Raw genomic sequence first — 26,566 nt, 5'->3', positions numbered from 1 at the left:
CTCTCTTATCCTAGTAGAGATTGTGGTCTCCTCAGGTCAGTCAAAGGTCTTCTTCTTTGTTAGTGATTGGCAGGAAGGTGGGAGGATTATCAGGGTGGTATACCAATGAGTCCAGGGGGAAGGAAATGGGTTGGAAAGGAGGTGGAACTGAAGCAGAAGTTGGTGTTATTGGTATAGGAATATTTTATTGATAATGCTCAAGAAAAAATAATATTCATGTTAATCAATAATAAAACAAACACAGTTTCTTAGGCGCTAAGAACTGTCAATCATATGGATGTAGATGCCCGAGAAGATGTGGAATTGACTAAAACCCAGTGCAGATGACAACCACTGGAAAATGGATAACAAGGAGCAACAGACAACAGAGCTGCACTCTGTGGGGCAGATCCACATACATCTGCGCCGGGCGCAGCGTATCTAAGATACGCTATGCCGCTGTAACGTACTTTTGTTTGGTTTGAGTCCTCAACGAATTTGCGCCGTAAGTTACGGCGGCGTAGTGTATCTCTTGCGGCGTAAGGGCGCGGAATTCAAATGGATGTAATTGGGGCGTGTATTATGTTAATACGTCGTGACCCGACGTAAACAATGTTTTTTTTAACTGCGCATGCGCCGTCCCTGGGGGTATCCCAGTGCGCATGCTCGAAATTTAACCGGAACAAGCCAATGCTTACGACGGTGACGTCATTCTATGCAAATTCCTATTCGCGAACGACTTACGCAAATGACGTAAAAAATTCAAAATTGTACGCGAGAACGACGGCCATACTTAACATTGAGTACACCTCTTAATAGCAGCTTTAACTATACGCCGGAAAAAGCCTAACGCAAACGACGAAAAAAATGCGCCGGGCCGGCGTACGTTCGTGGATCGCCGTAAATAGCTAATTTGCATACTCAACGCTGATTTTGACGGAAACGCCCCCTAGCGGCCGCCAAAAAATTGCATCTAAGATCCGAAGGCGTATGAAGACGTACGCCTGTCGGATCTAGCCGAGATGCCGTTGTATCTTGTTTTGAGGATTCAAAACAAAGATACGACGCGGGAATTTTGAAATTACGCCGGCGTATCAATAGATACGCCGGCGTAATTTCTTTGTGGATCTGCCCCTATGGGTATAAGTCATACATACTTATAAACCAAGTAAAAGTCAGTTTATTGCACTTGAGAAAGGTGAACAACAACTTTAATACTAGTATCTATAATGCCTATTTGCTCCTATGACTGTTTTTAGCAACCTCCGCAAGTTTTTATACATGACAGTTGTTGTTCACCTTTCTCAAGAGCAATAAACTAACTTTTTACTTATTCAATGGTTTATAAGTATTTATGACTTTTACCCATAGAGCGCTGCTCTGATGTTAATCAATAATAAAGATCTACTGTATCTTCTAAGGTGGTTGTCAGATAAAAAGAAACAAAATCTGCATTTAAAAAATAATATATTGTATATAGAGAGTAAAAAAGCAACTGTTCAATAATACGACTAATCACAAATAAAAGCAGAAAACATTCAGATACAGCCACCAATGGTCACCAATCCTTCGAGTCACTTGTCAACTTTGAGCCAGAGACTTAATCTGGCCCTAGATGGCTCAAATTTCAACCAATACCTGCTGAATCAGCTGAAATTGGAGAAGTTGGTGGCCCTGTAAGTTTCACCAGTTGGAGTTTCTTTACATACTGTGTGCTTTGTTCTCATACAATTTCCCGGCTGACAATCTGGGGGGATGTTTCAATTCCTATCATTGTAGTAAGTTGGTTCCATTTCCATCTCCACCTGATCCCTTCTCCTCATCCTCCTCTCACTCAGATTCTTCTCATTCTTCATCTTCCTCAGGTCATTGACCATAAAGATGAGGAGGGCAGTGTAGAGAACAAAGACCGCAATGGGTGACAGGAGGTGACCCAACAAAGACCGGATTTTTCCTAAATGGAGATAATGGGGTACAATGAGAGAGTTGTACAGAATAGTAAATATTATATATGAAATCCAGTCAGATCTTCAGTACAGCAGTGTCAGTATAACAGGACAGAACACAATATTACAGGGCTGCACCATCTTTAATGCATCTTTTAGGGTGTGCTCCCCAAATCTTTGTTAGTATAACAGGACAGTAGCACTGGTAACAGGGCAGAGATTCTGGTTGTCTTGGTAACTTAATAACTTATCCAGTAAACATGGAGGATAGAAGAAGGTCAGATTATCATCACACAATGACAGTGAGCCGAGTGAGGACATGACTATGTGAGAGAGTCACCAGCCATTGTTCTATGTTTAACCAGTTGGCTGCGAGTGGCCGCATATTTACATGCAATAGCACAAGCAGCTCTGAGCTGAGAACGTGTGCCGTGCGTGCTTCCGGTACAGTAACTGGCGGCCACGGAAAGTTCCCAATCGCTCCTTGCAATCGGGACTCTTCCGATCATGTGGCTGCCGTGACAGCCAATCACAGTGGTCACATGGCCAAAAGCTCTGCCCCGGCCTCCCAGAGTAGCAAACCCCTTAAAGGGCTGGTGGTAGCTGGTGCCAAGGGGTTAAACCTTATAAGCAGGGTCCCATATATGTTATGGTGGGTTATATTTTAGTGGGTTTGCTGATACCATGGTATGTTCTTTCCTTTAGTTTTCTATGTAAGGTGTTTTTGACTATGTGGCTGTGTGTTAATTGTATAGAATTATTTTTAGATAAGTGATATGTTTTTGTTCTAGATTCTCAGTGGCAGTCTGTCCAGCTGTTTTTTTCATATCTATTTTGGATTACACAATTTTGTAGATTCCGGAGACTCCAGAGTGAAAAATCATAATTGGCCAGCCCCTTTATTGTCAGTTATGTAAGATAAAGATGAATAGAATGCCCAGCCATGTAAACACTGGACACCATGGGAGGGTGCCTTGTCAGCAGGGACTACCCTAGCAAAGCTCCTTGTCAACATGTTAATGAGGACAACAGTCTTTTCCCCACAACCTTGGCTTAGTGGTTGTGGAGGTCTGTAGGCCGGAGGCTTATTCACATTTAGACGCCCCCAATAAAATTGAGGGGGCACCCAGATAACACCCTTCCTCTTTGTGAATAAGTAAGGGGTATGTGACACCCTATGTCATGATCACTTAAGTGCTCCTGCTCCCTATTCCAGCAGCTGGGTGTTGGCTGTTGCATCCTCCCTGTCTGTGTTCACCTGTTAGGTGATTGATCTGCTCAGTCACCTGATATAAGCAAACTGAACACTCTATCCCTTGCTTGTGATAGAGACAGATCTACCCGTATTGTTCTAGCCCAAGCCCCGGTTAGTCTGCCTTGTTTGTTGTTGGAACCCCTGTGTTTGACTCGGATTGGACTGGATTATCCCCTGAATGCAGCCTGCCCTTCTACCTGGAACAGATACTGGATTATCCCCTGAACTCAGTCTGCCTCTACCTGGACTGTCTTGACTTTGAACCATGCTGTCTGCTAATTGCATGTAACCTGTTGTTTGCTCTGTTCGAATCTGCCTGCCTGGGCTGGCCAAGCACTATAGCATTGTGTTTAAATCCTGGGGGTAACTAAGTACCGGTAGGCCTGCTTGCCTTAAGGGAAAGGGGGCTGCTCTAGGTGAAGTGCACAGTAGCCAGCTATAATGTCTGACCACCTGCGTTGAAGTAGACGTGTCATTTGTGACACCCTACTCATTATCAAACACATTGTAGAGTGTACTGACCGCTCTGGTGGATAGCAGCTAATGTATACAAAGGGGAGGGTGTTCTGGGTGATATAATTTACCATATATGGAAATTACCATATTTGGTCAATGACATCATAAGATCTCAGTTATTCCTGCCCAGCCCAGGGGATCTGGCAGATTTCTATTCTATAATGGGTCAAATAAGAGTTAATAGATTGTACTCAGCAGGGATAGGGCACACGTCACCTGGACAAGCGTCTTGTGTCTGATTGGTGGATCTCTCACTGATGTCGTTCTTTGCTGAACAGCTGATATTCCAGGAATCGGGTGGTGACACAGGAGGCACAGTGACACGGACTGTCCGCTCTGATCCGGTGACATCATATACCTCCAATTCTCCAATCACAGTCAGGTAGATGGAGGGGTCATTCCCCTTCTCCACACTGCAGGAGATCTCAGCGCTGCCATTCTGGAGACACTTCACATCCAGCACTGGATCTGAAACCGGAACTGAGAGACACAGAGATGAGAGATCTGTAACATGGCACTATAATGAAATATGATCTCCATAATACCCCATCCACCCCAATCCATTACAGTCATAAAAAGTCACCGAAATCCTGAAATATCTTCACTGCAGAAACTTTTACTGCAAGATCCTACAGGGGCCAATTGTGTGATCCGGATGCCTAGGCTTTGGTTGATCTCTACAGGAGGGGACCACCAGCCAATACAAATCTACTCCTTCTGGCTCCCCCTCCCTGATACACCTGAGCCCGCATCCACAGTGATTGGACGGTATGTCCAAGAAGAAATACCTCAGCCTTCACAAGCCGCACTGCCTCACCGACTATTTCACATAGCTGGCCATGCAATCATCCAAAGATGGCACCGGCGCGGTGCCTTGTTATTTCTCATAGGACTCAGGGGTCATGCAGGGACCTGCAGACAAATCTGAGCCCATGGAAAGTCTCACATCAGAGCCTGCCTCTCCCCAGCAATCACCTTTAGATAGAGGTAAGCTGGCTGCACTTCCCCCCTGCTAAGGAACCTCTGCTTAAGAAGCAGCACTGGGATGTCCAGACATACACAAACCCTGAGGAAAATCACTCAGACTCCTAGCAGCCCTCCCTGCCAGTGATCAGCCAGCATCTGAGCACACACTAAAGCTCATGCTGCTCTCTCTGCAAAGAGACTTTCATAATGGACTGCGCTCATCTATTTCTACCTTACACAATATAATTGATCGGGTAGAGGAACGCCTGATTGACCTAGGAAAAGTGGTGACAGAACATACCTCAGTTTATAATGAAATGGCGGACGCCTATGACCATCACACTGAAGAAATCCGATTCCTCCAAGTGAAAATGGCTGATTTAGAGGATCGCTCCAGCAGTAATAATATCAAATTTGGGGGCATACCAGAAGCCGTTAAACCTCCAGAACTAATTACTTGCCTACATCAGCTATTCCTCCTGCTCCTCCCTCAGCTAAGTCAAGCTGACATGAGCATTGACCGCGCACACAGAATCGCCAAACCCAACCATCTGTCTGCATCCATCCCACGAGACGTACTGTCGCGCATTAATTTTTTCCAATTAAGGAACGTATAACAGCCTGTTCCATCTCCTCATTACCTGAGCCCTACTCCTCAGTCTCCTTGTATACGGATATCTCTGCTGCTACAGCTCAAAAGCGCAAAGAATTCACACAAGTCACCGCAGTCCTTCAAAACCATAATGTCCAATACCAATGGGGCTTTCCGGCTAAACTGATAGTGACTTTCCAGAATCAATCTTTCACTTTCTTCACGCTCAAGGAAGGCATCAAACGGATGTTAAATTGGGGCCTGATCAACTCTCCCCCACCTGACTCACTGATGCAGTGACCACCTGCACGCCCCCGGATAAATGGCGCACTACATCTTCTTCAGACCATCGGTAACTCCTGCTACTTCACATACCTGTCAATTGCAGGATGTCTCATGTTAAATCCAACATATTAAAATTGCAATTTTCTCCCATTTTTCTGACTCAACAAACGAGGTGACTCAACGAGCTGACTCAACAAAAGAGGTGCTAAGCAAAATCTTACCATTTTTCTTAAAAAAAAACAATATATGTATGACCTTGTTATCTTCCGTAATGCCAAATGATTGCTGAACAATGAACAAACACGTTTATAGCAGAACTTCAAAAATTGCTAGGCTCCATAGATGAACAGGTGTGAGGGGGAGGGGTTACATTGCTGGAAAATGACAGCTCCTGGCTGCATAATTCAGTTTGTAAACAGATGACCGGGGATCCCTTCACCTATACCAGACCCTTATCCTAGGAGAGAATCGGGTAGAGGTGTTAATGAAGGAACAATCACACATAAGAAAGGTGTGAGGGTCCTCCTCAAAGTACATTGATTTCATGGTATGGATGTCAAGCAGGAGCCTACACAAATTAATAAAATAAAAATTGCATGAGGTCCAGCAGAGTGCCTACAATACCCTTATCAGAGAAGGCAGCCTGCCAGGTCAGGATAGGAAGAAGAAAGAGTGTGCCTCCTCCCTCTTGAACCATACCATATGCCCTCAGTATGGGGAGGGTACCCTGCCATGGGGTTACCCTTGATGAGGACAAGGGCCTCTTACTCACAACACTTGAGCAGTGGTTTTGGGGGTCCACTTAAATCTCTTTATTATAAGAAAAAATGAAATGGTCCCAAAAACTGTCCTCCTATATGAATGAGAACCTCTGGTTAATTCTTATAATTTTTTTAATTATGGAAATTGCAAATCACTTTTGACATTTACTTTATTTAAATAAATCAGTAAGGTCAAAAAAATGATGACAAAATCCCCTCTGAAGACTGCTCACCACAAATGACAGCTCCCTGTCCCCACCAGGGAATTTGCTAGGAGAGTATAGTATAATTGTAGTTTGTTTGTCTTTACCTTGATCAATATTGGTTTTGCCAATGCTGTAAAAATATATCTTCATAATTAGGGTTGAGCGAACCCGAACTATAAAGTTCGGGTTCGGTACGGACTTTGTTTTTTTTCCGAACCCGGACCCGAACCCGAATAATTGGAAAAAGTCTGGGTTCGGATTCGGAGTTCGGGTATGTTTTGGCGCGCTGCACGGCAGCCAATCGCCATTCGTTTTACTACTGTGACTGGGAACTGATCACAGCCATGCCTACTTATGGCATGGCTGTGATTGGCCAGTGCAGCATGTGACCCATCATGTGACCAGCCTCTATATTAGATAGAGGCACACAGCACAGATCGTCACTCTGCTTCACTTATGATAGGGAAAGGCTGCTGAATCTGCTGCTTAGGGACAGTGTTAGGTGTATCTGGCTCGTTGTCACTGTGCTTCACTTATGTGAGGGAAAGGCTGCTGAATCTGCTGCTTAGGGACAGTGTTAGGTGTATCCTGCTCCACAAATCTCAACAAGCACTCTTTATTCCTGTGACATCTGCTGTGCTTCATATAGTTTAGGAATTTTGTTCAGCTATAGGGGCAGTCAGCAATCTATAGGTGACTCTGAATATTTCAACAGCACTGCACCTGCCACCACCTGTGCACCTGTGATATACTGTGTTTTTCTGTCAAGTACATAGTTCAGGGACAGGTTCCTGAAATTTTCCTATAGGGGCAGTCAGCAATCTATAGGTGACTCTGAATATTTCAACAGCACTGCACCTCTGATATACTGTGTTTTTCTGTCAAGTACATAGTTCAGGGACAGGTTCCTGAAATTTTCCTATAGGGGCAGTCAGCAATCTATAGGTGACTCTGAATATTTCAACAGCACTGCACCTGTCCCCTGTGATAAATTGTTTAGGGCTGGGTTCCTGCTTCTTGCTATAGGTGGAGAAATATATAGGTGAATCTCTGCCCATTTCACCAGCACTCCACCTGTCCCCTGTGATATACTGTCTGTGTAGTACGTTGTTTAGGGCTGGCTTCCTGCTTATTGCTATAGGTAGAGAAATATATAGGTGAGTCGCTGTCTATTTCACCAGCTTACACTATTTTTGTATTTAAAATGTCTCAAAATTAGGGCAAGACCCTAAATTTGAGAAATATATAGGTGAATCTCTGCCCATTTCACCAGCACTCTACCTGTCCCCTGTGATATACTGTCTGTGCAGTACATTGTTTAGGGGGGTTGAATAATTTTGAACAAAACTGTATGGACCTCGTCCTCCAAGGTTTTTTATGTTATTTTAAGTTATTTCCCTATCCACATTTATTTCCAGAGTACTTGCCATGCTCTTCCCGACATTTTGCTGCCATTTGCAGCCCTCCAGCCCTTTCCCTTAGTTTTTTAGAGACATTTTTGTAGTCAAAAGTCTGGGTCCCCATTGACTTCAATGGGGTTGGGGTCAAAGTCCGGGTTTGGGTTCGGTCCCGAACCCAAACATCCAGGTGTCCGCTCAACTCTATTCATAATAAATTCTCCTCTGCTGTTGTCTTCCTTATTAGCCATTGGGGAGATTTCCCCTAATTTCCTATCATGGTGACCACACAGGAAGTGGAAGAAAATCTTCTCAATATGGAGCAAGACAGCAATAAAAAGCTGCCAGAAGATCTAACTCTTATCTCTGGTATAATATTTTATAAAAAGTCTCAGCTGGAATTGGGCTTCATCTACAAATGGCCTGGTAGATTTTTTTGGGGAAAATAGAATGTCTCACAATTATAAATTGTCAAATTTAGAAGCAGCTCATTCCGGTGTCCTCCTCACATGATGTACTTGTATGACCTCTTTTTCTGAATGTTGGGTCTCTGTTCAAGTTTTTTTTATCTCTGTCCCTCTGCATATATTAGGACTTGTTCTGTGGTGTGGTCAGTGGTGAAGGGTTGGTTGTCCAGGGTTCCCTCCTAGGTAGGGGTGACGCAAGTCCAAAACCACCCAAGCTATCCTGCCTGAAAGCTATCAAAGCTGAGAGCAAATCATAGGTGTTGGAGGCATTCCCCACCCTGCAACTGAACGTATGCAATGGGCATGCTGTGGGGCGGGGAATACCTCCACTGCCCATTATTGGCTGTCAGCTTGGACAGCTTCTCTGTGCAGGGCCATCTTAATGGCATCATGGGCCCCTGGGCAAAGTAATGCGCTGGTACCCCACCAGTTTGCCCAAATTTACACACCTACTTCCAGGAAACAATGTATAAATAGTTGATAGAATTAAACATATATTCATTAGTATTTTCAATAAAATCAATTTTACAAAAGGAAAATATTCCATAAATCAAAGACTAGTCAACACAAAGGGCACAGTACAGGGGGAATGCTGAAGGGCACAACACTGGGATCAGGAGCGCACAGTATAGGTTCCGGGACGCTTCCCAGGACACGACTATATTGGGACAGTTTAGTAAAAAGCATGACTGTCCCAGCAAACCTGGGCCAGTTGGCAAATATGATGTAATGAAAGATTATTGTGGGGCCCCCCATGTTCCTGTGCCCAGGAGTGCCCATGCATTAAGTTGTCTCTGTGCCCTCTAAGAATTTTTCACTCAGGCCCCATCCATGATACACCTCTGGGTGTGATCTATATGGGAAGGTAAAAGGCTCTGATGGAAGCTGATCATTCTGTTATGTTATGTATTTCCTGGATTGTAATCTTTGTGTCTGGAATAATTTATCTCTCAGTAAAATCTTTATTAGTAAATTCATCCTGGAGACATTTCTCTCACTCACCTGGACAGAAGATGTTGATGGATCTACTTAGATGATTGATCTGATTGGTGACATCACAGCGGAGGGTTCCGGAGACCGGCGGAGGAAGAGTTACCCGGCTGTGTGAGGAGACGGATCTCCCATCCAAACTCCAGGAATAACGCGGATCTGATCCTTTCACCGAACATTCGGCCACTGCGCTGCCATCCGGGAGACAGGAGGAGGTCACAGTGATGTCAGAGAGGGGGACTGGGGGAGGGGAAATCACATTATGAGAAGTTTAGAGAAGCAGAAAAAAAGAAAATCAGAAATGTATACAGAGCTGCCAACTGTCCCTGATATGGAGGGACTGTCCCTGATATGGAGGGACTGTCCCTGATATGGAGGGACTGTCCCTGATATGGAGGGACTGTCCCTGATATGGAACAAAGTCCCTCTGTCCCTCTTTCTTCCTAATTTGTCCCTTATTTTGGTCTGATCTATATAATATATAAACCTTTCATCCAAATTCTAAATTGCTACATTTGTAAATTCCAGAAGCCGATATAAAGGAATATTAGTGGTAAAAAAAAGCACTTGTGGATTTAATTAATCTTTTTTTGTAGAATCCTCTTTTAAGGGGGTGTGTCAGGGGGTGTGTCCTATGGCCACATACTTTTGCTAATAGGTGTCCCTCATTCCCATCTCAAAAAGTTGGGAGGTGTGAGTATATATGTACTGTGTATATGTATAAATAACAATCACTAGAACTTAAATCCAAAAGGGATAAATTTGGGGGATAAAACAAGTTCATGGAATTGACTCCATCAGTCTCCTTCACTGTGCCTCTTCCACCATGTTCCTCCGCCGTGTCTCCTCCAACATTGCTCCTCAACTGTGTCTCCTCCACTGTGTCCTTTCATTTCAGATGTCAGGAACTTGTTGCCAGCCATCAGGCTAAAGCCTCGTAGACACGATCGCATTATCATCGGACAAAGAGTAGGACCTTTGCCTGAAGGGCATTAGGCCTAAACTTGTCTTGCATACAAACGGCAAAGAATTGTCGGCCAACAAACACAAAACTACGTGTTTTTTAAACTCTTTAGCGCCACCCTTTGGGAAACTTCTGCTAATGTTGTGTTATGGTGAGCATTGCTTCCGAGCATGTGTGTTTGTACTTTGGATTTTTTTCTGATGCATTTCTGTACACACACACACACACAGATTTTCTGACAGGGAATTGTGTGATGACAGGCTGTTGTAGAAAAATCTGACCGTTTTTCCAACAACAAATGTGTGTTGTCGGATTGTCCGATCGTGCGGAAGTGCCAAACGTAATCAACGCTCTTTTCGGCACACATGCCTCTCTGCTATAAACAGAACAGCGTGCAGTATACACGCTGTTCTATAATTGTCAGCCGTAGCCGGCCACGCTACAAAACTACTGGTACCATCTATCCCTGAGCTGGAAACCATGCCACGCCGGATCCCTGCCACAATCAAGCTAATCCCCTAGCTGGATCCACGCTGCCATGCATACTGCCATTGCTGGGCACACCCTAAGATATCTTCCTCCAGGAGACCCTGCACTAAAGAATCCCATTGCTGCTACGATACTCTGCTTATTGGACAACACTCATCCTCTGCAAATGGATAAGTAGTATCACTATGTTACTTATACTGCTCTAGAATTACTCGCTTCACATATAGCCTTTACAAAGTACTGTATTTGAATCTGGCTTATCTAATGCTATCCTGCTGCTTGGGATTACGGGATTACTTTGTGTGCCTTCAGCTGACCGCTGTGGAATGTCTTAAAGGGGCACACACTCTCTAATCAATTAAGTTAAAGTCGCCTATCTTAAGTACATTGCTAATTGCATACAGTATTTTCATATGCTACGTGCTTGACATTAGTTGTTACTTGTATACGGGCTTCCGCCCTAAAATACTGAACATGTTCTATATACCTTTTGTTGGCTAAGGATAGAAGGTGTGTTATACCTCCTCCCTTAGTAGCTCAATGCATTCCTGTATGTGAGTGATATGATGTAGAGAACCCCCAAACTCTTATTCTCTGATTAGAGTGACGCCTGGGGTCCAATACTGAAAATCACTCGACATACAGACGCGCAGTGAAATCTTTCCTTATCCGCAGTTGTGGTTCACTCTCGTTCACCGTAGTTTGTGACAGTATGCAAGAAAAGTTCATGGCCAACGCCCTTCGAAAAAAAGTCCTACGCTTTGTCCGATAGAAATCCGATCATGTGTACGAGGCTTAAGACTAGGCAAATCTCACCTGAGACAGTCCTGGCCTGGGAAGTGATGGTGATTGGCAAGCTAGTCACTGTTCACCTTTAAAACACCTGTGTGAAAACACCGCCAGTGCTCATGATAGCTAGGGATGAGCTTTATGTTCGGGTTGAACATGAGTTTGACTCAAACATTGGCTGTTCACCGAACAATTTGGGGTGTTTGCAGCAAATTCTAAAAGCCACAGAACACCCTTTAAAAGTCTAAGGGAGAATTTAAAAGTGCTAATTTTAAAGGTTAATATGCAAGTTATTGTCATAAAAAGTGTTTGGGGACCCGGGTCCTGCCCCAGGGGAAATGTATCAATGCGAAAAAAAGTTTTAAAAATGCCCATTTTTTCAGGAGCAGTGATTTTAATAATGCTTAAAGTGAAACAATAAAAGTGAAATATTCCTTTAAATTTCGTACCTGGGGGTATGTATAGTATGCCTGTAAAGTAGCGCATGTTTCCCGTGTTTAGTACTGTCCCTGCACAAAATGACATTTCTAAAAGGAAAAAAAGTAATTTAAAACTACTTGTGGCTATTAATGAATTGTCAGGTCCCTGCAATACAGAGAAAAGTCATTGAAAAAAACAACATGGGTTCCCTCCCAGTCCATTACCAGGCCCTTTGGGTTTGGTATGAATATTAAGGGGAACCCCAAAACCAATTTTTTTTTAAATGCGTGGGGGTCCCCAGAAATTTAATACCCGGCCCTTCAGGGCTGGTATAGATATTAAGGGGAACCCTGCACCATTTAAAAAAAATGGCATAGGGGCCCCCTCAAAATCCATACCAGACCCTTCAGGTCTTATTGTGAAATGGTAGGGATAAAATGTACCCCTTACCAATTCACATGGGGGGGCCAGGATCTGGAGGTCCCCTTTGTTAAAGGGGGCTTCCAGATTACAATAAGCCCCCCGCCCGCAGACCCCCACAACCACCGGGCAAGGGTTTTCAATGACTTTTATCTGTATTGCCGGGAGCCAATTCATTATAGCCGCGAGTAGTTTTAAATGACTTTTTTTACTTTAGAAATGTCATTTTGTGCAGGGACAGTTCTAAACACAGGAAAATGCGCTACTTTACAGGCATACTATAGACACCCCCCAGGTATGATATTTCAACTAATATTTCACTTTTATTGTTTCACTTTAAGCATTATTAAAATCACTGCATCCGAAAAAACTGCAATTTTTTAAAACAATTTTTTGCATTGATATGTGTCCCCTGGGGCAGGACCCGGGTCCCCAAACACTTTTTATGAATAAATGCATAATAACCTTTAAAATGATCACTTTTGATTTTTCATGTTCGTGTCCCATAGACTTTAACAGTGTTCACGTGTTTGAACACATTTTTGACTGTTCGCATGTTCTGCTGCAAACTGACCCGGGGGGGGGGGGGGTTGTTCGGCTCATCCCTAATTGTCATGGTGATCTGTTGTTTTGGGTGGGTCTGTTGTAGCGGGGGAGGTTTATTGTTGCTAATGGGGGTCTTATGATGCTGGGAGGGAGAGGTGTATTGTTGCTGGCTGCTGGGAGATCAGTTGTTGCTCGTGGAGGTCTATTGTTACTGGGGGGGGTATTTTGTTTGTGATGGGGGTCTGTTGTTGCTGGGAGGGATCTACTGTTGAGGGGAGAGGTCTACTGTTGCTGGCTGCTGGGAGATCAGGTGTTGCTGGAGAAGGTCTATTGTTGCAGGGGTGGATCTATTGTTACTGGGGAGTCTATTGTTGCAGGGGTGGATCTATTGTTACTGGGGAGTCTATTGTTGCAGGGGTGGATCTATTGTTACTGTTACATTTATTGTTGTTAGGAGGGGTCTATTATTGCTGGGGGAATCTACTGTTGCTGGGAGGCATAAAATGCTACTTGGGGATTTATTGCTGCTGATGGGATACAAATTATAATTCATACAAATTACACGGCATCCCAAGAGGTGAATGGGGGGGGGGGGGGGTATCTGCACCTATTCTCTGAGAATAAAATCCCTTTATATTGTCATCTACAGACATTTCTCATCCACTTCTGATGTCTCCTCACCTGGACAGGTGACCCCGGCTCTGCTCTCCTCCGACCGGCTGACCCCATTCTCCACAGTACAGGCGATGTTCCAGGGCCCCGGTGACCCCACAATGGCTGTAATGTTATTGGCAGATGCAGAATATCTCTCCTGGGATCCTCCAATCACAGATAGACGGATATTCGGCTTAGTCCCCGCCTCCACCCTGCAGGAGATCTCAGCGCTGCCATTCCGGAGACATGAGACATGGAGGAGCGGAACCGATACTGGAACTGAGAGAGACAATCATTTCCATTGATAAGGTCCAATATATACACAGCATGCCCCTCCCCCATCCTTATCTATAAACAGGTGTGCAGACATCTTCCTGGAGACTGGAGGAGATAGATTGTGTCTGTGTGCACCCCTCCCCCACACACTAAATCACCTCCCCCACTAACATTACACCCATTTTCTTCAGTCACGTGACCCCCATCAGGGTTGTCACCCCCACACAACTTTTTTTTTTACTGACAAAACATTTAGAATTTACTGAAGAAGCCCATTATATTACTGACAACCTGAAATATGACAGAAACTCCTATTAGAAACTTCTCTTTCCTAAGAGGTGACACCAGATTGGTTGCTGTTGGCAGAAGCTCCGCCCTCCATTGTCAGTGTGTGTATTGGGGATCGGTCACACCCCCATCAATGGTCACATCTACCACATGGGAACCCCGAGCAGAAGGCACAGCACAGTTCAGATCACAGCAACTTCAGGAGGGCTGAGCACTGCAGATCTGAATCCACAGGGAATGGTGAGGATGGGGCAGTAATCAGAGGACATTGTACTTACGTCTCTCCCAGATCTTCTCCTATATAATGTATGGATATAAAGACACGGAGCGGGGAGGACACTGCTAGGACTGGGGGTGGGGGTTGGGTGGACTTACCTTCTACACGGAGCGGGGAGGACACTGCTAGGACTGGGGGTGGGGGTTGGGTGGACTTACCTTCTACATGGACGCTGTAATAATCTTTCTGTATAATGTCTCCTGTAGAGTTATATATATCCACCCTGTATATCCTGTCATTCTCCGGAGTCACATTGGATATGATGAGACTTCCATTCTCTGATATCTTCATATTGGGGAAGAGTGCGTTCTCATATTTACGCAATGTACATCCCCTGTGTATAAATATTGTGGTGCCATAATATTCGGTTGGGTCTGTAAATCTCCATACAATCCCGTCACATCTCTTTGTATCTGGATGGGTGAGGGTGAGATGACGTCTGATGGGGAGGAGAAGATCAGATCCCGGCCGGGTGAATATTTCCTCCTGAACACTCGGGACATTTCCTGTACAGACAGAATACAGATCCCAGTCAGGTCACAGTGTACTCCCCTCCCCCCTCATATAACACACATTGATGTAGAACCATCTGGAATGCCAGGAGACTAATCAATAAAAAATCCAACATCTGGATCAGTGGGAGGGGCTTGTTGTCTAGAACCCGGGAGCTGCGATGGGCACCAGTCCCCGCCCCCTATACCTCCTTGTCCGCCCTCTGGGGTTGGGGGATTGGGCAGGCTGGTGTCTCCTCATGCACATCAGCGCCACACATGAGGCCGCACGTGTGACGTCATTCTTCAGCGTCACTGTGCTGCGATCTTGGCTGATTCATTTGGGGGGAGGCGTTTTTGGGCTCCAATTACTTGGCGGCGGACGCCTCCCACTATTTATCATGCCGGCGTGACCCTGGGAGAGGCCTGGGGGGGGAGGGGAGGGGTAGACATGTGCAGAACGAAAACATTCATTTTGTTTCGTTATTTGCATAAATTCATTTTGTTAAATTTGTTTAATTCATTTTCGGAATTCGCTTCATTCGTATTCAAATTGATTACATTTTTCGAATACAATTTCGAATCGTTTTTTCGAATTTGAAAAGTTTTCCAATCTCCAAGGAGAATAAAATAGAATAGAAAAAAAAAAAGAATATAACAGAAAATAAAAAAAATTGCATTTAATTGAATAAAACAGAACAAATTAGGATAGAAAATAAAAAAACATAATAGAATGAAATAGAATAGAATTTTATTGAAAGGTTTTTAACCATCTTCTGAAATATGAATACAACATTTAAAAAAATAGAATAGAAATAATATAATAATTTTCCAAAATTCAAATAGAATCAATTTGAATAGAATAGTAAATAATACAATAGTATAGAAAAAACAACATAATTGAATAGAATATAATAAATATAACCATCTTCCTATTCTAATCTATTATTTTCTATTCTGTTCAAATTCAAATAGATTCTATTTAAATTTGGGGAAATGGTTATATTCTGTTGCTTTTTTTTAAATTGTAATAATTTTTCTGTTTGTTTATTCTATTATTTTATTTTCTATTATATTATATACTATTCAAATTCTATTTGAAATTCGAAATTCGAATTTTGGAAGATGGTTATATTCTATTCTATTGTTTTTTTCAAAACTAGTCTGTTATTTTCTATTATATTCTATTCAAATTGATTCTATTAGAAATTTGGGAAATGGTTATATTCATTCTATTGTTTTTTTATTCTTTTCTATTCTATTATAGTCCATTCTATTCCTTTTTTTCTACTCTATTCTTTTCTTATGTATTCGAACATAAAGCGGAGTTCCACCCAAAAATTGAACTTCCGATTTTGGAATCCACCCCCCCTCCGGTGTCACATTTGGCGCCTTTCAGAGGGGGGAGGGGGGGCAGATACGTGTCTAATAGAGATATTTGCTCCCACTTCCGGGCATAGATAGCCGCAGAATCCACAGCTATCTACACCAAGTTCGGCCCCTCCTCTGTCCCCCCCGACTGTCTTTTGGGAGACATGCAGGTCCCAGAAGACAGCAGGGACCAGTGGGATCACGCAGGGCGACTCAGGCATGCGCAATAGGAAACCAGGAAGTTTCACTTCCTGATTCCCTTACTGAAGATGGCGGCGCCTCCACCCGAGAGCTGAGAGAAAGATCGGCTTCGGGTGCCGACATCGCCAGCGCCCTGGACAGGGGAGTGTCCTTATATTAATAGTCAGCAGCTGAAGTATTTGTAGCTGCTGACTTAAAAGAAAAAAAAAGAAAAAATTGGCGGAACTCCGTTTTAATTTTATTCTATTTGAAATTCGAATTTCAGAAGATGGTTATATTATTTCAATGTTGTTATATTCTATTTTTTTCTATTATATTCTAGTCTAATCTGTCCTTTTGTTTTCTATTTTGTTCAGTTTTACGCTATTATATTCTATTCTTTTATTTTCTGTTATTTTCTTTTCTATTAATATATTTTTTTCAATTCTATTTTAAACTCTTTGGAAATTAGAAAGCTATTCGATTTCAAAATCTTTTCAAATTTGAATTTCGTCCACATTTTTTTTTTCGGCATTTCGGATTCGTTTAACCACTTAAGCCCCGGACCAATATGCTGCCTAAAGACCCAAGGGGTTTTTACAGTTCGGGACTGCGTCGCTTTAACAGACAATTGCGCGGTCGTGCGACGTGGCTCCCAAACAAAATTGGCGTCCTTTTTTTCCCCACAAATAGAGCTTTCTTTTGGTGGTATTTGATCACCTCTGCGGTTTTTATTTTTTGCGCTATAAACAAAAATAGAGCGACAATTTTGAAAAAAATGCAATATTTTTTACTTTTTGCTATAATAAATATCCCCCAAAAACATATATAATTTTTTTTTTCCTCAGTTTAGGCCGATACGTATTCTTCTACCTATTTTTGGTAAAAAAAATCGCAATAAGCGTTTATCGGTTGCTTTGCTTAAAATTTATAGCGTTTACAAAATAGGGGATAGTTTTATTGCATTTTTCATTTTTTTTTTTTTTTTTTTTACTACTAATGGCGGCGATCAGCGATCTTTTTCATGACTGCGACATTATGGCGGACACTTCGGACGATTTTGACACATTTTTGGGACCATTGTCATTTTCACAGCAAAAAATGCATTTAAATTGCATTGTTTATTGTGAAAATGACAGTTGCAGTTTGGGAGTTAACCACAGGGGGCGCTGTAGGAGTTAGGGTTCACCTAGTGTGTGTTTACAACTGTAGGGGGGTGTGGCTGTAGGACTGACATCATCGATCGAGTCTCCCTATAAAAGGGATCACTCGATCGATGCGCCACCACAGTGAAGCACGGGGAAGCCGTGTTTACATACGGCTCTCCCCGTTCTTCAGCTCCGGGGAGCGATCGCGACAGAGCGGCTATAAACGATTAGCCGCGCCCTCGACCCGGATCGCTCCCCGAGGCTTACCGACCGCCGCATGTACCGGGGGGGGTCCCGATCGGACCCCCGACCCACGTCAAGCAGAGGACGTACAGGTACGCCAATGTGCCTGTCCGTGCCATTCTGCCGACGTATATGTACATGAGGAGGTCGGCAAGTGGTTAAATGCGATACTATTGTAATTCGGAGATTCGGATACATCCGAATTTCCAAAAAATTAAAATATCCAAATTTTAATTCATAATGAAACAAAGCGCACATGTCTCCCCGGGGGAGGTGTCGGTTGCATATTTACCCCCCACATGAAGCAGACAGGCGGCCCTGCTGCACTATTGGACGGTCTTGTACCCCAGACTTGGATCATGGGATCACGTAGTACCAGAAGGTGATTCACTTGGGCGTTGGATTCCCTTTGCTTCTCATTCATTCACATCTCTCATTCTATTTCCTGCTTCTTTCTGAGAGAGGAAATTCTCCATGAAACTCTCAGGCCCCGTACACACGACCGGATTATCCGTTTCCATCGGATATGTCCGCTGCCGGATTTTGGTCTGATGGTTGTACACACCATCAGACCAAAATCCCAGCGGAAAACATACGCGGTGACGTGTCGCAACGTGGCCGCGCCGTCGCCGCGACGTGCGCGACCCTGGAAGGTAAATACTTCCACGCATGCGTCGAATCACTTCCACGCATGCGAGGGATGGTGGTCGGTCGGACAAGTCTGGTGAGTCTGTACAGACGACCGGATTTGTCCGACGGACAGGTTTCCAGCGGACAGATTTCTTAGCATGCTTAGACATTTTTATCCGCTGGAAACTGTCCGATCCGCCGGACAATTGTCCACTCGGGCCTACACACGACCGGATCTGTCCGCTGGAACTGGTCCGTCGGATAGATCCTGTCGTGTGTACGGGGCCTCAGTGCTCTGGCTTCACCTTCTGCTGACACGAGGTGACATTCTCCAATCACATTTTCTGGTTCTTCTACAGTCCTGACGGGTCTGAGCGATATCCATCACTCTGAGATTTCTCACACTCATATACATTCATTCATCTTATCGATCGCTTTGGAGACGTTATTTGTCTCTATTACTTGGCACAATATGGCGACCTTCATCCTTCTGGGAAGAGTGGTGTGTGTGTCCGATGCTCCTATGGACCTCTGACCTCAGCTCCCGGGAGAGACATCTCTAGGGGTCCCTCTACATGTGAAGATCCCTTTCTTTGTGCTCTCTCCTGGGGATTATTTTGTACCCAGTCTAATAAGAGTTACTACTCGGGGGATCTGTATTATATATCCCGCCTGAGCTAAGGATTCCAGCCTACTGATACCTTGAATTATCATTGTGACTTCCTCTATTTGGATTTGTCGGCTGAGACGGAAGAATTTCTTCTTATATCCAGTTTCTCTATATGTAATGAAGAATGAAGGTCGCCATATTTTCCTGAATTTGCGTCCTGAAGAAGTCCCAAGGCGAAACGCGTTGATGCATTCAGGTTCTCATCATTTATATGTACTCCTATGTATGATTTTTAATTCTTGTATTGTCCTTGTATTCAATTTCATTTATGTGGTTCTCTTATTCTATTAACCTCCCTGGCGGTATGATTCTTGCAGAAAAAAGGTGCTGAAAGCGGTACCCTTATTTGCAAGGAAATTTGGCGTTTTATATTGTAGGCCTGTAATTCTTAGGAATAACTCACTTAAATCTGACCAAACAAGAGTCTAATAGGCATCCCGGGTATGACATTTTTTTAAAAACAAAATTATAAATTATAATATAATAAATAATTATAAATAATTATAACAAATAATAATATAATTATAATAAAAATTATTCAATAATGTAATCAACTCAAAAACACTGAAATGTGCTCAGTTGCAGAATTGTCGCTGTCATTACTTTTATTTTTTATGACGAATCTCCCCACAAATCGCTATCGCACAATTCTGCAAGTGATTATAATTTATGATCGCTGTTTTCTAGCTGATCTAAAACCATTTTTGACATAAAGGGACACTTTTGGACAATCTACAGTTTGCAGGCAGAAAGAACAGTTTTTATTATATAAAAGTACATGCAGGACACAGGACAGACCACTAGGGACAAGGGGGGGGGGTGTATTTTTTACATACAGTACTGTAATCTATAAGATTACAGTATACTGTATGTATTGTGTTTGTTTACTTTTTTGAATTTGGCGCCGATCTCTGCCCCCCGTGCGTCGTAACGTCGCAGGGAACGGAGATCGGCGGCACAGGAGGACGCTGTGTGAATCGAGCGAGGTCCCGCTCGCTCACACAGCGCGGTGGCATTGCTAGATCCAGAAACAAGGTAAGGCAGCACACGCTGCAGGCTCTGCATAGCTACCCCGAGTCTGACTCGGGGTTACCGATTTCAGCCCAAAAAATCCACCCCGAGTCACGCTCGGGAACAGGGCCGGATTTGCTCTCCCTGCCACCCCAAGGCCAGGTTCCACAAAGCCCCCCCCCCCCGCCAACCGCCCCCCCCCCCCCCCAATCAACGGAGCATGGCAACCGGAGGGGACAGGGGCGGCACGGTTAGTTCAAATGTTTTTTGTTTCTTTTTTTTACTTTTTTATCACTTTTTTTTTTTGTAGCTTGTCGTTTACTTTTTTTTATTTTTGTGTAATTTTCTTATTATTTTGAATATTATTTTTCTTATTCTTTACTTTTTAATTACTTTTTTAATTTAAGTATTATTATTTTTTATCATTTTTTTTCGCTTAACTTTATTGCTATCACACAGGAGAAAACAATTCCCTGTGTGGTAGCAATTGGAGGTGACAGGTTCTCTTTATTGACCCTGTCACCTCCAAAACAGGAGTCCTAGCGCTGTGCTAGAACTCCTGTCACAGCTGAGCTGGGAAGAGCACAGCTCACCCCCCTCACTGTGTACATCGGCGGCAGGGACAGGAGACGGACTCCGCGGCCGGGGGGAGGACGGAGGAGTCCCGAAGGAAGAGCAAGCAGAGAAAGGTATGTGGGGGGAGGGGAGGACAGACAACAGCACACATTTGACAAGTGATTTTGGCGACATCGCCGCAATCACTTAACGAGCGAGCGGATTCCCCCACTCAATTCTCCCACACAGCAACTTACCGCCCTCAACTGTATGTTACGGCCGTCGGGGGACTCCATGCCACTGCCGCCCCTTGGCACCCTGCCGCCCCGAGGCCTGGCCTCGGTGGCCTTGTGGGAAATCCGGGCCTGCTCGGGAATACCGCCAGGAGGGTTAAACATTTATACTCTATTGTTTACTGTGCCACTGAAAGTCTGAGTAGGGCCCATATCCCTATTTTTTTCCTTTTCTTCATCTCCCATTGTATCTCTATGAACAGGGATGGATGCGCACATATATATATATACACACAGTATCTCACAAAAGTAAGTACACCCCTCAGTCACATTTGTGTAAATCTTTTCTTGTATCTTTTCATGTGACAACACTGAAGAAATTACACTATTAGCTGGATTCAGTAAGAGCGCCGCATCTTTAAGGCGGCGTAGCGTATCGTATTTACGCTATGCCGCCGTAAGTTAGATAGGCAAGTACTGTATTCACAAAGCACTTGCCTCCTAACTTACGGCGGCGTAGCGTAAATGTGGCCGGCGTAAGCGCGCCTAATTCAAATTTAATGTAAATGATTGGTGACCCGACGTGATTGACGTTTTTTACGAACGGCGCATGCGGCATCCGTGTACATATCCAAGGGTGCATTGCTCTCAAGTACGCCGCAAGGACGTATTGGTTTCGACGTGAACGTAAATGACGTCCAGCCCCATTCACGGACAACTTACGCAAACGACATAACTTTTTCAAATTTCGGCGCGGGAACGACGGCCATACTTAACATTGACTAGGCCAGCTAGGGGGCAGCTTTATCTTTACGCGGCGTAACTCTTACGGAAACGGCGTATCTTTACTGCGACGGGCGTTCGTGAATCGGCGTATCTAGGCATTTACATATTCTACGCCGAACTCAACGGAAGCGGCACCTAGCGGCCAACGGAAAAATTGCACCCTAAAGCTGCATTCACACCTTAGCGCAGCGTTTTGTACCACGATTTGCCGCGACAAATTGCGGCGTTTTGTACTGCGATTTGCCGCGACAAAACGCAGCGTTTTTAACCCAATGTTTTTTACAGGTCATTGTCGGCTATGCCGAACGCCAAAGCCGCCTGAATACGCGCAACAAAAAAAGGGTTCGGGACTTTTTTGAGCTTCACGCGTTCGGCGTTTCGGCGTTCGGCGTGGAGATGGAGATTAATGTTATTTCTCCCCTCCAGCGTATCTGAGCGTCGCGCTTCAGGCGTTTTGTCGCTCAGTTGTGAATGGAGCCTAAGATACGACAGCGCAAGCCGTCGTATCTTAGATAGGTTTAAGTGTATCTCAGTTTGAGAATACACTTAAACTTACGACGGCGTAGATTCCGAGTTACGTCGGCGTATCTACTGATACGCCGGCATAACTCTCTCTGAATCCAGCTATTTGTATCTACAATGTTGTGTGGCAACCAAAGTGAGTACACCCCTAAGTGAAAACGTCCAAATTGGGCCCAAAAGTGTAAATTTTTGTGTGGCCGCCATTATTTTCCAGCACTGCCTTAACCCTCTTGGGCATGGAGGTCACCAGAGCTTCACAGGTTGCCACTGGAGTCCTCTTCCCCTCCTCCATGATGACATCACAATGCTGGTGGATGTTGGAGATCTTGTGCTCCTCCACCTTCCGTTTGAAAATCCCCCACAGATGATTAATAGGGTTTAGGTCTGGAGACATGCTTGGCCAGTCCATCACCTTTACCCTCAGCTTCTTTAGCAAGGCAGTGGTGGTCTTGGAGGTGTGTTTGGGGTCGTTATCATCTCGGAATACTGCCCTGCGGCTCAGTCTATGAAGGGAGGGGATCATGCTCTGCTTCAGTATGTCACAGTACACAACTGATGGTCAGCAAGTTTCACATGCCCACACTTGAAGTCCCACCACTGCGCCCTTAGAATAGATGAATAAATACCAATAAAGCTGCCACTTTAAATAATTATGGAAATGTGAGTAGTACTTTGACCCCTATCAAACCTAGACAGTGTAAAAATAGTGGGGCTAAAATCACAATAATACAGGGATATATTTAAAATATTTTTTTTAAATAATAATGGTCAGAGGCTGAGAAGCTTTTAAAGATAGGGCTCCCTTTTTTATTTATTTTTGTTTGTTTAATGTTTTTTTCTTTTTCTTTCTTTTTTTGTTTGTTTGTCTGTTTTTTCCCCACATGACCTCCAGGGGAAGGAGTCGGGGGGAGGGGGGAGGTTTCTTTTATGTGAAAGTAGAGAAGGGAAGGTATAAAAAAAAAGGAAGAATTAGCGATATGGATGCATTGCAATCCAAGTTAACAATTGTAGTAATAATTATTATTATTATTATTATTATTATTATTATTATTATTAGGCATATTTTGTGGTTTTATATCCCTAATTTTATGTATTTAATAGAAGATGCTGCTGGATTTTTTTAGGAGGTCGGATGGTTAGATTTGTACTCTAATTTAAAGCGGTGGTTCACCCTCCTTAACAACAGTCTAGCATTAAATTCGGCATAGTAGCGCGAGCTACAGTATGCCTGTCTGTATTTTTTTATCCCCGTACTCACTGTGCAATTGCACATTGAAGATTCCGACTCCCGCGGGGAATGGGCGTGCCTATGGAGAGGGAGGATGATTGACGGCCGGCTCTGGCACGTCACGCTCCCCGAAGACAGCCGGAGTAGGTCTCGGCTCTTCACGGCGCCTGCGCACAGGCTATGCGCAGGCGCCGTGAAGAGCCAAGCCTATTTCGGCTATTTCCGGAGAAGCGTGACGTGCCAGGGCCGGCCGTCAATCACCTTCTCTCACCATAGGAACGCCCATTCCCCGGAATCTTCAATGTACGATTGCACTGTGAGTACGGGGATACAAAAATACAGACAGGCATACTGTAGCTCGCGCTACTATGCCGAATTTAATGCTAGAGGGGAAAAAAAAAAAAAACATTTTATATAGGGTGAACCCCCGCTTTAATATCGTTTTATTCCTTCTCTTGCCATTGTATTATATTGTTTATATGTTTTGTTATAAATGGAAAACATTGAATAAATAATTATATTTAAAAATAATAAAAATTTCATACACAAAACTTAATATGCAAAAATGTGTGTAACATTATCACTCTGTGACAAGTGAAAAACAATTGGGGCTAGATTCAGGTAGCAGTTACGGCGGCGTATCTCCAGATAATTTCAAATCTGCGCCGGTGTATCTTTACGCCGATTCTCCAAGGCAGATACGTCGGGAAAAATAGGCTTCCTCCGCCGAAGTAACTTGAATGCGGCGGCTTATAATTGTGTGCATTTTTACGCTGGCCGCTAGGGGCGCTTCCGTTGTTTTCGGCGTAGAGTATGCAAATGACCTAGATACGCCGATTCACAAACGTACGTACGCCCGGCGCAATTTTTTTACGTCGTTTGCGTAAGGCTTTTTCGGCGTAAGGTTACTCCTGCTATTAGGTGGCGCAGCCAATGTTAACTATGGAAGTCGTTCACGCTTCGAAATTTGAATTTTTTACGTCGTTTGCGTAAGTCCTTCGCGAACAGGGCTGGACGTAATTTACGTTCACGTCGGAAAAAAATACGTAGTTGCGGCGTACTTGGGAGCAATGCACACTGGGATATGTACACGGATGGCGCATACGCCGTTCGTAAAACACGTCAATCACGTCAGGTCATCATAGATTAACATAAAACACGCCCCCCCCTTCCACATTTAAATTACGCGCGCTTACGCTGGCCCCATTTATGCTACGCCGCCGCAACTTACGGAGCAAGTGCTTTGTGAATACTGCACTTGCTCCTGTAAGTTGCAGCGGCGTTGCGTAAATACGATACGCTGCGCCTCCGGAAATATGCGTGCCCCTACCTGAATCTAGCCCTTGGTCTTCTAAAACAAAAGTGCATCAGAATAATCCAAAAGATGAATTCAGTGCAGTATTTCTCTGTTGATTCACCACACCACTATGTACAAGTCATTCCCCTCCCTTCAGAAAACGCACTCACCAACTCTAAATGCCTTACACTCTCGTGCTTGGCTCAAACGCTTTAAACCACATAGAAAGGGTTAAATAATCTCCGATATCCAGGGATGGACTGGCCATTGGGACTACAGGGAGTTTCCCGGTGGGCCGATGGTTCAGTGGGCCGGCTTCAGTGACAGCGGACCGCCCCCCCCCCCCTCCGCTCCTCTGTCTCTCCCTTCCCGCATCGCTCACCTCCTCTCCCTGCCCACATCGCTCACCTGGGGGAGGGGGCAAAGAAGCAGGGGGAGGACCAGAGGAGCAGGGGGGGGAGACAGAGGATCATGGGGGAGGGGACAGACAGCTGACTCAACAGCTATGGCCTGGGAGTTTCTCACTTCTGCCTAATCTTGTCCCATAAGGGGGGGCACCAAACTGATTCTTTGCCCCGGGTGAAATAATGTCTAGCTTCCCCACTGGTATCAGAGTACCAGTACCAGCCGTTCTACTCTAATAAAGTAGAAGGGCTAGTGGCTAGTAAAGGGGGGAGAGGGGGATGGGTGGCCGGGGAGGGGGGGTGTAGGAGTTGTCCGGCCGCCATGGGAGAGACCTGTCAAAGTGGGCCAGTCTGGATGAAGTCCAGGGCCAAATTTTTGTCCCAGTCCAGCCCTGCCGATATCCAGCCGTGAACATAAACCAGGATCTTCAGTGTGTGTTCCTCCGTGATTGGTTCAGCTTTTCACCTCCGATCATCCAGCTCCGGCTCCCCCGATCTCCCGCAGACTGCTCCGATCTCTCCTGGGAGATCGGGGGAGCCAGAGCTGGATGATCGGGGGAGCCGGAGCTGGATGATCGGGGGAGCCGGAGCTGGATGATCGGGGGAGCCGGAGCTGGATGAGAGCCTTTATAAGTGCCTGTCTCTGGCACAATGCGAGTGGATGGTACAGGGACAGTTCACCCATCTGTCAGGGAGAGTGAATAGCGGACAAGTAGGGACAGGCTGGGGCCACGCCATCCTGCATCAGAATCCTCCCCACTGGGCTCTGACTGGCTGCATTCCTCCCTCAGAGACAGACACTGTCGGGGCATCAAAACTTGCTCCACTCTCCACCTTTGCAGGGAACTTTGAGTGTTCCCAACCGAGACCCTTCCCTCTGGGTTGTTTGTATCTTTGGGACATTTCTTTAATGCTAATTTTGTTATTTTCCACCCCACAACGCTGCACTTACCCACAGGTATATGTTGACATGACAGTATATAGTTGTAGGATAGTATATAGTGGTAGGAAAGTATACAGTTGTAGGGCAGTATATAGTGGTAGGAAAGTATATAGTTGTAGGGCAGTATATAGTTGTAGGGCAGTATATAGTTGTAGGATAGTATATAGTGGTAGGGCAGTATATAGTTGTAGGGCAGTATATAGTGGTAGGGCAGTATATAGTTGTAGGACAGTATATAGTGGTAGGGCAGTATATATTGGTAGGGCAGTATATAGTTGTAGGGCAGTGTATAGTGGTAGGAAAGTATATAGTTGTAGGGCAGTATATAGTTGTAGGGCAGTATATAGTTGTAGGATAGTATATAGTGGTAG

General features: G+C 44.5%; 1 protein-coding gene across 3 annotated transcripts in view; it reads right to left on the bottom strand.

The window, feature by feature from the left end:
* Positions 1-1,159: 1,159 nt before the first annotated feature.
* The window catches only part of LOC120921619, a 54,418-nt gene continuing 29,011 nt past the window's right edge, over positions 1,160-26,566 (bottom strand). For 2 of the 3 annotated variants that reach the window (XM_040334128.1, XM_040334127.1), the window contains exons 2-6: positions 14,642-14,989; positions 13,670-13,921; positions 9,373-9,600; positions 3,913-4,176; positions 1,160-1,933 (exon numbers count right to left, since the gene is read on the bottom strand). In XM_040334128.1, the coding sequence (XP_040190062.1) occupies positions 1,740-1,933; positions 3,913-4,176; positions 9,373-9,600; positions 13,670-13,921; positions 14,642-14,989 (1,286 nt within the window). In that variant the 3' untranslated portion in view covers positions 1,160-1,739. The remainder of the gene's footprint in view (positions 1,934-3,912; positions 4,177-9,372; positions 9,601-13,669; positions 13,922-14,641; positions 14,990-26,566) is intronic. The other variant, XM_040334129.1, reaches the window with a different exon arrangement.

The sequence above is a fragment of the Rana temporaria genome, assembly GCF_905171775.1.
Source record: "Rana temporaria chromosome 2 unlocalized genomic scaffold, aRanTem1.1 chr2j, whole genome shotgun sequence".
In the NCBI taxonomy this organism is placed as follows: Eukaryota; Metazoa; Chordata; class Amphibia; order Anura; family Ranidae; genus Rana; species Rana temporaria.
The sequence above is the reverse complement of the archived record's forward strand: the minus strand, read 5'-3'. Positions and strand labels throughout refer to the sequence as shown.